At 37.5% G+C, this 14,336-nt stretch overlaps 1 protein-coding gene across 2 annotated transcripts in view; it reads right to left on the bottom strand.

Moving 5' to 3' along the window:
- Positions 1-472: 472 nt before the first annotated feature.
- Positions 473-14,336, bottom strand: part of EIPR1 (EARP complex and GARP complex interacting protein 1) — a 71,375-nt gene continuing 57,511 nt past the window's right edge. The window contains exons 7-10 of one of the 2 annotated variants that reach the window (XM_059467744.1): positions 13,837-14,004; positions 12,445-12,612; positions 12,332-12,355; positions 473-2,433 (exon numbers count right to left, since the gene is read on the bottom strand). In XM_059467744.1, coding sequence (XP_059323727.1) covers positions 2,259-2,433; positions 12,332-12,355; positions 12,445-12,612; positions 13,837-14,004 — 535 coding nt within the window. In that variant the 3' untranslated portion in view covers positions 473-2,258. The remainder of the gene's footprint in view (positions 2,434-12,331; positions 12,356-12,444; positions 12,613-13,836; positions 14,005-14,336) is intronic. The other variant, XM_059467745.1, reaches the window with a different exon arrangement.

Here is a 14,336-nt window from a genome sequence, read left to right as displayed (position 1 = left end):
TTCTTTCCTACTGAGTGATACACACATTTAACAAGACTAAAACAAAAGATTTCTTGATATTATTTGTTTACAGAGCTTTCCAGTTCATATAAGCTTACAGTATTAAAGGAAATACAGCCACATAGAAATTAGCCTGAAATCTATCCTGCATTTATTACATGTTAAAAATCAAGTCAAATCCCACACAATGTCAGGCAATTTCCCCATCACCTTCACACTGCCACCCATATACACTGCCAGACAAAGTTTCATTAGACCTTTATTGCTAATGTGAAGAAAGCTTTAAGGAGTTCTGCTGTATACCAAAGATATACTGCAGAGGTTTTTTCCTTTTTTTTTCCAGAGGGGTGGGTGGGGAGGGTGGCACACGGGCGGGACAGACACGATACCCAACAAGATTTTGTGTCTGATGAAAAGCTCCACATAAAAAGCAGCAGTCCAGCCAAGGATTTTGACATTCAGACAACTGAAGTACTATTGATTTGGAAATGTAGTTCTTCTTACAGTATACAGGTGAATAGCTCATGCCTAATTACAGATTAAAATGATTTGAAATATCACAAGTTTAAAATATAAATGCAGAAAACCAGATAATCAGAATTTCCAATGAAGCATTCATTCTGGAGCAGATAGGTAACATCATTAACACAAATGAAACACTAGTACAGATGATTTAATTGGATTACTTCACTCCTATGAATTTTTCCAAATAAGCTCCTTAAGAAAGCCAGAAATGGAATTCAACTGTCCTCTTTTCTGGATGTTTTGGCCTATATCAGTCAGTCATGCTCTCCAATCGTGATCTCACTGAAGCAGCTGTGTGGACACAACAAATCACACTTGGACAGTTTGATCCAAGAGTGGGTAAGGACAAGCAGAGGTGAGCAGCACGCCGTCCCTCACCACTAACACCAACAGTTGCCATAGCGACAGGAGGGATCACTGCAAGAGGTTGGTATTGATCTTTCCATCACATGTTCATTGCCATTTCTTCAGAGGAGTCTTACACAATGCTACCACAACCAACACTGTCACACATACCCAAGTTCTGAAGCTAAAGGAAAATAATAGTGTTGAAAAGGCAGCAGGGAATAATTAATATTACAGTTAGCCTGGGTACACAAAGAGCAAGCAGCAAATCTTCATCTTAGTGCAAGCTCTGCCAGGGGAAGACAGGATGTCAATATGTACAGGAATGTTTCACCATGCCTTCCACCTACGCTTGAAATTTCCTGCGTATTCTCCTACAGCGCAGCATCTGCCTGTTCTCAGCATTTGTAACAACATAGCAACCAATGTCTAGGTCACCTATTGCAAAAAGTAGGATATAGCAAAGGATATTTTTGCTTAGCTGCAAGCCTTTTACATTATGCCAGCATACTGGAGATTGGCACAGATTCAGTAGGGTAAGAAAGTCTAAGTAGACAAATATTAAAAGAGATTTTTCAGGTCAACAGTGGCATAGCTCCAGAGTCCCTCAAGCACAACTTAACCTATAAATATGGGATAACACATTATGTGAGTATATCAGAGATTTTGGCAAAGACTAATATTTTTTCCAGTAACAATAGATATCTGAGAATTGCAGAATAATACATATCTGAGAACTGAGAATTAGTTCACAATTTGCAGGATTTTACTTTGTTGCTACTACCAAAAGGCTCAAATGAAAATTATATTTTGAAAGTTTCACTTTCACAAAAAACATTCCTTCTGAAGACATGCAAAAGTGGGAGAAAAAGTGTTTAAAATATTAGATGGTATTAAGAAAGCCTTTTGAGACCACTTTCAACTGTATTTATAGCCAGAACAACCAGTGGAACATGGCCCTAGCTAAAAGCAGAAGGCTGCATGTACAAGAAATGTAGAATATTATTCTTGAAAACAAGTAGATCACTTCTGCTACATGAAACCTACAGTGTTCCAGTTTTGTATCAGCATAATAACATTTCTATAATTCCTTATATTTGCATAAATCTGATGTAATAAAGCAATAGTATGGAATGTACCCATTATCACCAGAAACTTTAGAGTTCATAAAGTGATTAACCCCTCAATCATCTAGGTAGCATAGCCTTCAGAAAATGCATCATAGTTCCACAAGGCAAATATAAAAGACAAAATTAGAAGTCCACATCAGCAGAGATATTCCTAACAAAATTGTAACTTTTATACTTAAAAAAACAGATCCTGAAAAAACCCTTTAACAATACCTACCAGTTGTGTACATCAAGTTAACAGCTCCAGAATAACTCAAATTATAACAGTATATGATATTTAAGGGCTCTTGGAACCCTGTTAATAACCAGTCTCCCATCATAACTTAAAGATGCGAATAGCCATGGGTCTGCTGAGGACCATTCAACTGCATATACGCTATCTTCATGTTCTTCATAGGTAGCTATTACACTGTCCTGAAGGGGCTCTTTAATCCTAAAATTGAAAACAAACACAAAAAAAATTAGTAAGGATTTGTGGGCACACTTGATTTCAAAGGCCATGTTAAGTGTCATTAACATCAAGATACATAAAGTCCCATTTAAAGCATAAGAATGCAGTAGTAGATTCTAAGTAGATATTTTATACCTTATATCTGCATGTACTTATATTTTACATGACAGCAAAGTCAAATCAGTGCAAAAGACCCCGTTTACAGGGACAAAGTAACTCTTACTCTAAATTTCAGTGCATTTCCTGTTTCTCAGAACCTACACTAAGCATCTCTCTCTCACTCTAAAGCAAGGTAAGCTACGTAGCATGATCTAAATGCGCAACTTCGCACAAACATCTTTTCTCTCATCGTGTTACATCCCATCTTCTCCCCCTTCATTGTTAAATGAATTCTTAAAATAATACACAGTCTTTGAGATACATAGATGGGTAAGAAGCTGCAGTCCCTAAACATCCCACGCTTTCCAGAATTATGGAAGGGGATGGAACCACCACTCTGATTTTTATCTCCCATTGCTAGAGTTATATCAGCACCAGATTCTCATCCACTATTGTATACCCCCCTCTCACTGCAGCAGTAAAGCTCCTGGTCACTTACATCACAGGAGAGACACAGATTGCCTTCTACATTGTAAATGTTCGGGAGATTTAGGAAACTCTCTGAAGCCCAAACCAAGTACTCAAGAGTCATTGACTGTACTCTGCTAACTGAGCACAGCCCCTCCTGCCTCCATTCCCAAGGCCAGTCTCTCCTCTCAAAGCACCGCTACAGCACATTATTCTGTAGCTACAGGGTAGGGGGATGACCTTAGAGCTCCTTTCAGCCACAGAGAATTGTCTGTCTGACAAGAATCAGTCAGCCCTTCAGAGGCATCTCTCTGCCTCCTAGAAACAGCCTTGCAGTACAGCTGCAACCCTCCTCATGGAAAGCAAAGCCAAAGAGCCTTGTGAATGTCACTCAATCATTTAAACAGATGCTGCTACTACAGAAATGAAGTGTTATTATTGGCTGCCTGTGCCCTTTCCTGCTGCTCTCTGAAAGCATGCAGTTTTGCAATCATAAAGCCTGGATGGAGCACAGTAGGATCTTCTGCAGGGTATTGCTGCCCCACCTAGCCAGCTAAGAATCTAACACTGCAATTAAAATTCAATTGAGTTTAATGAAGAAACCAAAAGCAGACTCATACAGTAGAATAGCTTCAGATATGTATTTTCAAGGATTTTTACCATTTACTTGCGCTACATTAAAGGTCAACTAACCAAAAAAGGTCACAGCACAACCAACACCCAGTCCCTGGTTAACTGCAGTTAATTGTTCTGCAGTTCTCCTGAATACGAACTTTGATACAAACCTACTAACAGCAGAGAGCTAAAGAACACATACAGACACTTCATCTCCTGCAATGTGTTTTTCTAACTTCCTGCTAACTGACATGCCTGGTTAAGTGAAAGTTGGTCATGTCCCCAGACAGCAATGTGCTTCGTGCAGTGCTCACCCACTTACCCACAACTCCATTATTCTGAAGGTTTCAGATGTCTCTCTGGATGAGCAGGGGAGTAATGCACACTGCACACGGCTGTCAGGGGACACGACCGACTTTCAGCTAACCAGGAATCTCAGTTAACCCAAGGCTGGATAAACAAGGACAAATAAGCTTCTAGATTACACTATTTTCTGTATGCACACAGTTGTTTCAGTGTTTCATTTAAATAATACAGCTCATCTAAATTAATTTACAGGAGTCATAAGGGGAATGAGTGTTCGGGAAACAAGCCTGTAGATGAATTTGTGTTTGGCATTTCCATTTATAAGTACAGTTTTTAACTGGGTTTTATTATTGTCTATACACTGAATTTCTTCTTTGGTATAAAAGTAAATTTTGTGCCTTCCCAGAAAAAGAAAGCATACTATTCCAATGTGGTCTTCAGGCCAATGGCACAGCCTTGAAACAGTTATTGAGAATCAGAAAATCCTTATGGAAGTGATCACTTGGTGTAAAAGAGCTAGATACTATACAAGACAATCAGGATGGAAACAAATCATCTCAAACTGACATGTGTCTCAGGAACAATACACAAGATCCAAAAGAAATTGTCCATGAGCATCCTTTACAATCACAATGAATGAAAATAGATGAGCTTTTAAATTATGCAGTGGGTAATGAGCCCAGAAGGATTCTGCTAGTGGAATAAAAATCAGAATTCATTTCATGTATGTGAAAGACTGTTCTAAAACATTAAAAAAAAAAAAAAAAAAAAAAAACCCACAATATAAGGAGCTGACTTGCTTGTGATGAGTTTTTTTCCTCACAACAGGAATCTCTTAGAGGCAGTACCTTACCTGATGCTAAGAGATTTTTGAGAAAACACCTCAGATTTCTCTCATTTTGGCTATGTTTGCTTTTCTTTGTAATCCAAGAATAGGCTGAAGACACTATTTTTGTATCTATATTAATCTAGGTATTTGGAATTGTTCTGTTCCTGAGTCACACGACTATTTATGCACCCCAAATAAAATTTTACACATATTTATTTATTAAAGAATCATCTCAGATTAACAAGAAGAATAGCTGTGCAGAACTGGATATGAAATAAACTTTCTTTTATGCTACTTTAATATAGGTATAATTCACATGGTTGCCAGAACACAGAGGTATCTGTTTTTACTTAAAAGCTGCAGGCTATAAAAACAGCTGTATGTAGCAATATACATAGCATGCATGTGTGTACAAAACAGCTATGTATAGCATGGACAGCTACACTATATAGCTAGTCCAGTGTGCCACAGATGTAGGTGCTTGGCCTACTGATCCCTGATTGAGAGACGGTGCTGTGCAAGGCCAGCAGCTGGACTCACTGAGGCTCGTGGGTCCCTTCCAACTCAGCTCATTCTGTGATCCTGTGACTGTATTTAATAGCGTACTTGGTAATCCCTTGTTACACCTGGCAAGCTTAGTAAGCTATTTTCTTCCTTGCCCAGATCTTCCTGACCCTTAAAATGCTTCTTTAGTTTCTTACTTTCCTATCTGTTGTAAAGATTTTATTCTGACCAGACTAAAATACCTTTTCTTCTATATGTTCTTGCACTGCATCAACTGACAATGCACCACATTCCCTTTGCCCCCAAGAAATTGTAGTATGAGATGTGCAGTCTCTACCTACATCATGCGTAAATTTCAGACATGTGCCACACAGAACTGAAAATGGACTGTGTTTTCTCTGTAGTCTTATTCAAACAGCATGACCCCAACCAGCTTCTATGGAAGGAGAGAAGCTTTTATTTTACTAGATAACTTGAGGTTAATTGTGTTACAGATTCAAGAAAGAAGCTTGTTCAGCCTTGGATAATTGTTTTCATGTAGAAAGCTGTTATTTCCAATTACTTCTCATGGTAACAACCACTTAAGTTTGCAGTGCTTGCAATTCTGTTTTGTCACCACAGCGTTCAATAAAATATGGTTTTCAGTCAGCAAAAATCATTAATTCCTTATCACAGTCAAAATTAAATCCTCTTTAATCTAAAAATCACTATGAAATGGAAAGGAATCAATAGAGCAGCAGCATATGCTGCAGCATCCAAAAATGAATCCTGAAAAGCATAGCACTGGATTCTAGTTTAAGCCCATGGATGCACTTTCCTTTTGACGTCAAGAGAAAATTGTTTCTGGTAAGATTAGACAACACACTACTTGCCTTTTAAAAAGCCTAAATTCAAGTATATTTATTCTTGAACACATTTTTAATAGATAATAATTGGCCATTCATACTATTCCAAACATCATAAATTTTTTTATTCAAAAACGATGTTTCTGAGCTGCTTCCCCAGGAAAACAGGAAAAGCATATTTTTATGTAACAGGTTTCATAGATGTCCTAATATGAAAAGTAAATTAAGGAAGGTATACTTGCTGATGAACGTTAAAGAAATACTACAGGAAAACCAGAAGCTTTTAAAGAAAATAGTCTTGGAACTGAAAAGTGCTGCTGCACTACATTTTGCTCAGCCTCTTATACACCCAACAAAGTAGTCCTGAATCCTGGCATTCCCCAAAAGAGAAACTATTTAACCTGTTTTAATTAATTTGGTCTCTTGGTTGATTCCATAGCATAATCCTATGACTTCAGGTTTCTCCAAGACATTAATATCAAAAGCAAAATAGCATCAAATTTAACACTGCTGACAGCTGTGTGAAAATATCCTGAAAGCCTGCCTCAGCACGTTTGGCAAATACTTTTCAAAAGATCAAGGCTGACAAATCTCTCTCCTGGAGTCACAGATGCGAATACAAAGGTGCTACGTTAGATTGCACAGCTCATATGTAATATTGTGAAACCACATTATTTATTCAAAAATCTCTAAACTCCATTTCTATCATGAAAAGTGGATATCACCAACTTCTTTAGATAGAATTTTGAAGCAAGTCTCTTTCTACAGAGAGGGCGACCACCACCATTTCCTCTCTGGTCCATTCCAATAGCTGAAGATGTTTCCACACATAACATCTCATTAAAAACTTCATGATCTCAAGTGAGATACTCTGTACAGGAAGAACTAATCCTTTACATCTCTCAGCATTAAATATAAAATATTAAGAAGTGCTTGTGTTAGATCTGTTTGTATTTAAGGACATTATGGCTAACATCTATGACAAAAAAAGATGGAAATATAAGCCTTCAGGAAAAACACTCAAACTGTATTTTCTGGTACAATCCTCAAAGGATAACAAATATTATCATTATTTTAGAACATATAATCAAAAAATGTAACATAAGTGAGAAGGCAGCATCCTGACCTTAGCAATCAGTTCTGCCAGTGAAAACAGCAAACATCTTAAAGCCTGTAAATACCATAGAAAACTAAGGGAACTGGTAGCTTAAACTGCAAAATTCAAGTTTTAGGATGGCTTCCTTTCCAGGACTGATATATAAACTCAAAATTGACTATATAAATAATTCACTATATAAATTATTGACTATATAAATATTTTCATTTTTATGGATGCAGAATAAGTTTTTTCTCTTAAAGAGTACATCCTCCATTACCAGTTGAGCCTTGTCACAAAGTTCTGGCTATAGAAGTATTGAAGAATAAAAACACTGCTGTAGATACAGCATGTACCTTGCTCCAAATATTCTTCTCATGCTGTGTATCACCAGCATACCAAACAGAGATCTATCTACACAGTGCATAATTTAAACCTATAAGCCAAACACACATATTGGAGTAACTGAAGAAAAGGAATCCTGATCGGCAAGTAAAGATGGCCACACTAAACTGCAAGAACTTAGTAGCTTTCTTTTATTGTTAGAAAGAGCAATGTAGAGTTTAAATGACTATCAGAATAATTTAATACAGTAACATCTAGACTCACTCACTAACATCAGGATTTTGGATATAAGACACTCACTAGCTCCCTTAGGAGGAAGACAGTTCCCAATGCTCTCCTAGTATCTTACAAGGAGCTGACAGTCACCTTCAGGAGATTTAGGACTCAAGCTAGCTCAGTGTTGCAGGGAGAAAGCTCTTGCAGCAACAGAGTACAAAGCCACTAAAGGAGGTCAATGAGAAGCATGACAAGCAATTGCATCCATAGATGTGGAATGATTCCATGTTTTGAAAGTTTTGTTCAAACTTAGGCATTGAAAATCACTCCTCATGTTCTTATCCAGGCCCATTAGCTTTGTTTTGAGGATGAAACCTAAATGAACCCAAGTTGTACTCACCCTCATCTGTTCTATTTTCATTTATTTTGTACACTTTTTTCTACCTTTGGATCAAGGTGCTAGAAACTGAACTAGTACAGCACTTCATTCTCAGTTGTGGGGTTTTTTCCCCCCCATATTTGAACTGTGCTTTAAATAATCCAGACTGGGGACTTGACCAAAATATGGCATAGCTGCCCTTTGGCCACATGCCTATAGCTCATCTCTGTGGACAACTCCAGCCTCTTCTTGGACGACCTATTTTCAACAGTGGCTTTGTGCTTCCCATGCCGAGGGCACTGAAGCCTTTCTTAATTCAGAGCAAGAAAACAAACACAGTTGGCATGTTTCTCCTAGACAAATTTCACAAAAACCATGCAAGCACAGCTGGCACGTTTTAGAATAAACAAAAACACAGTTAGTGAGAGCAGGTAAGAATATGGCTGATAGCAAAGTAGAAGCATACATGGAAGAATCAGAAGTCCCCAAAGATTATTCAGAAGGCAGTAAATGTCCCTGAACTGCAAATAGTCAGGGGCTAGCAACATATCCAGGGGAAGTACATCTCCTTTTCCTATTTCTATTGTTTTTTCTCCTGACTACTATGAGACACATGATAGATACATGCTAGGAAAATCTTTGACATGACACAGGGAAGCTGCCTGCTCTTACCTTTTTTGACTGATGAGAGAAACAACAGCACCAGTTAAACAGTAGGGAAAAGACAGACTTAGAGTCTGACCTAAACCAGCAGTTAAAAGGAACCAGTTGTCACTTGATTTCAGCAAGAGATAGATCTTCATGCAACAGTCCTAGTTATATTGCTTATTCAAGCATGTTCTGGTCTCTAAGATGGGAGCAGACAGGCCCAAGATGTCAACAGACAAACACTGAAGGGAGAACACACTAAGAAGAAATTCTTATGAACAATCTTCGTAAGACAATTCAAACTATGTTTTCGTTTGTCTACTCATTATGCAATGAACCTGAATTCTTTTCTTTTGAAAAAATTTATCTCCAAACAATTATTTTCAGTTGGGAACCTTGAAACCAGGCAACTACAGCAGTAAATCTGGCAAGAATTATTGAGTGGGCAGATTCATGCATAGCTCAACATGGTTGAACAAGGAAGGGTAAAGTGACATACTATTTGTTTTTGTCTCCAACCAAGAAATAAAGTAAAAATAAGGAAATTTACTCTAAAAGATATTAAGAATTAACTAGTCTTAAAGATCTCAAGAAGCAGTTTTAACTGTGCAATGTTTTCAAAATATGGGGACTTTACTAAGTAGAAAAAACAATAAACCTTTGAAAATAAAGCTGACACATACTCATCATTTCTATATTCATTCCAAGGAGGATTTTCACAAGTGATTCTGTTCAGGAAAATAAAATGCAGAAAGAGTCTTTTTCTTTCTTTCCACTTGATATTTTAACTTTCCAAGAGAGATATGGTACTCAGTCTGAGGGGGCTAAAGACACAAGTTGTAAAAATACAGGCTCTTCCTGGTGTATTTCAAGATACACCTGAAAAAGACATTCTATTTATCATTATTTGTGTGCTGTTTAACAACAAATCAGATGTCCTCCAAAAACAGGATAAATAAACCTTGTAAGACTATAACACTTTCTGAAAAGTCTAGAACATACCTAACCAAAAAGAAACAAACAAACAAAACAGACAAACAAAAACAAACAAACAAAAACCACAAAAATAAAAACCAAACACACCCTTCCCTCATTAAACCATAGAGCCAAAATCTGTATTTTACCAAAGACAGTACCCATGGAATGGTGTAACAGACTCTTCACAGAGGTCTCTAGGAGGGTATCAGAGCTGAAATATTTGGCACTAGTGGTTGACTAACAAGAAGTATTCCCAACAGCTGTTATGCCCTACTTCATTTGTGCACTCAGAACTAAACAGACATATATTTGGCAACAGTTCAAGCCTGCAGCAGCTTGCAAACGTCCTTCTGACTCAACTCATAACAAGGGGGCAGAAGAGGGAGCCTAAAACAAGACTTTCACAGTACCAAGCAAAGGTTACAAAAGCTAATGTGCTTTCCCAGGTTTTATAAAAAACAGGTGAGCAGTTGAAAAGCACATATTTAAAAAGCAAATGCAGAATTGATACTCTTGTAGCCTCCAGGAACAGGCAAGGACTCCATATTATTACTATACAAGTCATTCATGATGTGGTTTACATCCATCCCACAGCATGGAAAAGATGCAGTATATTTGTTGTATTGCACTGGATGATCTTGGATTAAAAAATTCATATTCTAGAGCAGTGACTCAATGTTTTAATAAGGCAACCTATACAGTCTAAAATCCAAAGAAGTTCAGCATTACAGATAATCTACTGTACAATGTCTGTCAGAATGCTGTTTACACTTGTGATATTTTTAATGCATTCCCACCACATTAAAAAAATGCAGTCTCTTTCTCATTTCCCCTAATGCTATTTGTTTTCCATCCAGAACAGAATAAATTGCAATCTCCAGTCAAAGATAAGGAACCAAGAGACGTCTCTGCCCATGGCAGGGGAGTTGAAACTAGGTGATCTTTAAGAACCCTTCCAACACAAACCATTCTTTGATTTTATATTTAAAACACTGTAACTCAGTTACATTCTAGAAAGTATATACTGCTGATGTGAGCAAACTTTTAGGTATTTAATTTGATACTCCTTGATTTTTCAGGCACTTACAATACATGGAGAAAAATTTTCTAATGAAATGTGGTACATTTAAAATAAACCTTTTCTATATTTGGAGTAACTTTCTTACTTAGTATTAAAATATAATCATTTCCAGGTCCATAGTTTAAATGAAGCCAAAACACCAAAACTATTTGGAGTAAAACTACATATATATTAATAAAATTAAGGTTCAAGAGCAACCTTAAAAATGCAACTAGAGAAGTAACCTAAACTTTAAGAATTTTAGCTGAAACATCTAGCAAACACAGCTGAATAACTAGGGGACCTTTTTTGTAATCTCCTTATCACATCTGACTACTCTTTATTTTAAAAGATCATTCGGGAGTTAATCTGCCTGTGTCATTGCAGACAGCTTAGCAGAGCTGTGCAGAAGAGGGCAATGGAGCTGGTGAAGGGTCTAATAAGTCATATGAGGAGGGGTTGAGGGAGCTGGGGCTGCTTAGTCTGCAGGAGGCTCAGGGGCGACCTTACTGCCCTCTACAGCTGCCTAACAGGATACTGTAGCCAGCTGGGGGTCAGTCTCTTCTCCCATGCAACAAGCGACAGGAGAGGACACAGCCTCAAGCTATATGAGGGGAGGGTTAGGTTGGACAGTTAGAGAAATTTCTTCACAGAAAGGGTGATTAGAAATTGGAATGGGCTGCCCAGAGAGGCGGTGGAATCACCATCGCTGGGGGTATTCAAGGAAAGACTGAGGGTGGCAGTCATTGCCAGGGTCTAGTTGACACAGTGATGTTCAGTCATAGGTTAGACTCTGATCTCAGAGGTCTTTTCTAATCTAATTCATTCTGCAGTTCTGTGATTCACTTTGTAAAGGAAGAGTTTGCTGAAGATCACCATGAAAGCTAGTCAAAAAATAAGAAAGCCTCAGCTCAACCTCAATCTACAGAACTTCCTATATACACATATATACAGTTAATTTACTAAAACCCCATCCATACAAAATTCACAAGAAAAATATTTGATTCCTACAAACCAAATGGAAGGGTTTACCACATTTTCCAATAGCATGCACTATTCTCTACCAAGAGTGTTGAAACCAAGCTTCTGGTTTGCTTGATCTAGGTCTGATGAGTTACTGGGTTCCAGAGCAGTGAGAGATATTAAGAGCAAAATTAAAAAAAAAAAAAAGGGTTTATACTTCATTTCTTCTGCCCATGCAGAAGCTCATCATTAGACTGGTAACATTTCCCAAAGGTCCTAACACATACACAAAAAATACAAAAGCATATTTTCAAATTGCAACTTAACCCAGATTATTCTACATGCTTGACTTGAACCAGAGCTCCCTTAAAGTGAATCTTTTCACCAACCCAGTGGACTTTAGGACTGATCCTCAGCATCACCATTCCCTTCCTACCAGTGAATGTAGAGCGACCGTGCCAATCAGATTTAAAGAGTGTATTCCACCCAAGACTGAATAAAGAACAAAGTGGGAATTCTAACTACTTACCTGAAAGGCCTGTACACAGAAATCCTAGTCAGCAAAAAAAAAAATAGCATGTAAACCATTACAATGAAACTACAAATTATAAGCATCTACATAAAACTCAGGAAACTTCATACTTCTCTTCTTGATGCTGGTCCTCTTGGTCACTGAGTTCATCATCATCTACCATATGGCCAAATGGTTCAGAAGAAATTGATACCATATTAGACAGGATAACTCTGCTATCACTGCTTCCTGTAAGGATCAGCTGATCATGAGAATGATTGTATCTGACATTCCAGACCCTAAAAAAGGTAAAATCAGACAGAATGAGAGACTATTCATGGTAGGTAGCGCATCAATGTTAAACAAGTTTTTTAAGAGCAGCACTAAAAATTCATGTTTTCAATGTTTTAAATATGCATAGAAGTAACTTGCCTCATTCCAAAGACCATTTTTTTGCCATCTTCATTAGTCTTTTAAGTTTCCATGTCACCTGTTTCCTATGAGGCATCTTTAAAATTCAACAATTAAATAAAAAAAAACCAAAACAAAACCAAATCACACCATTCAATGATATTATTCCTTGAGGGTACATGCCAATCATTGTTGAGTAAGCCAGATAAGTACTTAAGTCCTGAATATAAAAATTTCCCCAAAGCAAAATATGGATTAAAAATAGCCTTTTAAACAAAAAACTCGCAACATTTTTACAGCGAAGTTTAAAAGAGATCCTAAAACAAATGTAGGACTATATTTCTCTTCAACTTTTACATTTTACATATCAAGTTAATACCAAATGTCTTATGGTTCTTGTCTTGTTCTTTTTCTTTGAATATTCTGAAGAAAAAAAGTATAAAAAATGCTTCTGTTAATTCCCATCTTCATCTCCCTTGAAGTAGCTTTAGGGACTGGATCTATTTTGCAAGAATTACTCTAACCCAAATTTTATAAAATATGAATAATTCATCTTTTCTTAAGCACTGAAATTATCAGGCAAGAGTCTCTCCTTACTCCAGCCACAGGCCAGTGCAGTAGATACTGGCTCTAAATGTTATTTCAGAGAATAAAATTATTCACTGCATATTCTGACTTAAAGACTGTGAAGAACATAAAAAAGTTGAGCTGCATTATTGAATATTTCAACCATGTGACAACAGAAGGATGGATGGCAGCTGCTTTATTACTGCACATCAGGTGCAGCACATCAGGCTCCATTTGGGAAGGCACACCTGTGTCCCAGCTGGGCCCCACGGGCCAAGTTCTGTGCTGTGCTTCTCAAAGGCGTGCCCATCTCCCAGCAATGCTAACAACAGTTTCTTGCCAATTAGACTAATGTTGTCTAAACTCTTAATTTACAATTACACAAGGAACATTGACACGCTGAAACTTTTCCTCTGTGCAAAAAAATGATTATGCACAACAGTACAAATAGTTAGTTTGCATTGCTCCTAAACGATAAAATAATTAGCTGAATAAATGATATAAGCCATCCACCCACAAAACAGCATGCAGATAATTTGTTCTACCAGTGGGAATGCTCCTCTAGTGTCTTCACTGGTTCAGTGACATTTCTCGTGTCCCAGAATTTCACCTTGCAGTCATCTCCACAGCTAGCCAGGTAGTACTGTTTATTGGGATTGAAGTCCAGGTCTCGTACCAGCTGTCCATGAGCATTTTCTATACAATATATCTGCCTGTAAAACATTAAAAGAGATTAAACGGTCTATAAAAGCTGACTGCACTCCACCTACAGAAATCTGTTTCCCTGGAAACTTGCATAATCCCCTTAGCACCCACAGACCTAGAGCTCCCATTCCTATTGCAGAGTTAGGGAATTCCCAGTTGTTAACAACAGTGACTTGTACAGATTTCTCAGCTTGCTTTGACATTTTGTTCCTTCCATGTTTGTTTCCATTAGGATCATCTGGAGTTAAAAGGAAATAGTAGTTCCAGATGATTCTAGCACAGCTCTGTAACAACTGTTATAAATGTCTGCTACTAAACCACAACAGTTTCAGGTAAGAAC

Source organism: Ammospiza nelsoni, chromosome 3 (assembly GCF_027579445.1).
Source record: "Ammospiza nelsoni isolate bAmmNel1 chromosome 3, bAmmNel1.pri, whole genome shotgun sequence".
NCBI classification, from domain to species: Eukaryota; Metazoa; Chordata; class Aves; order Passeriformes; family Passerellidae; genus Ammospiza; species Ammospiza nelsoni.
This window is presented reverse-complemented; position numbering and strand designations above follow the sequence as displayed.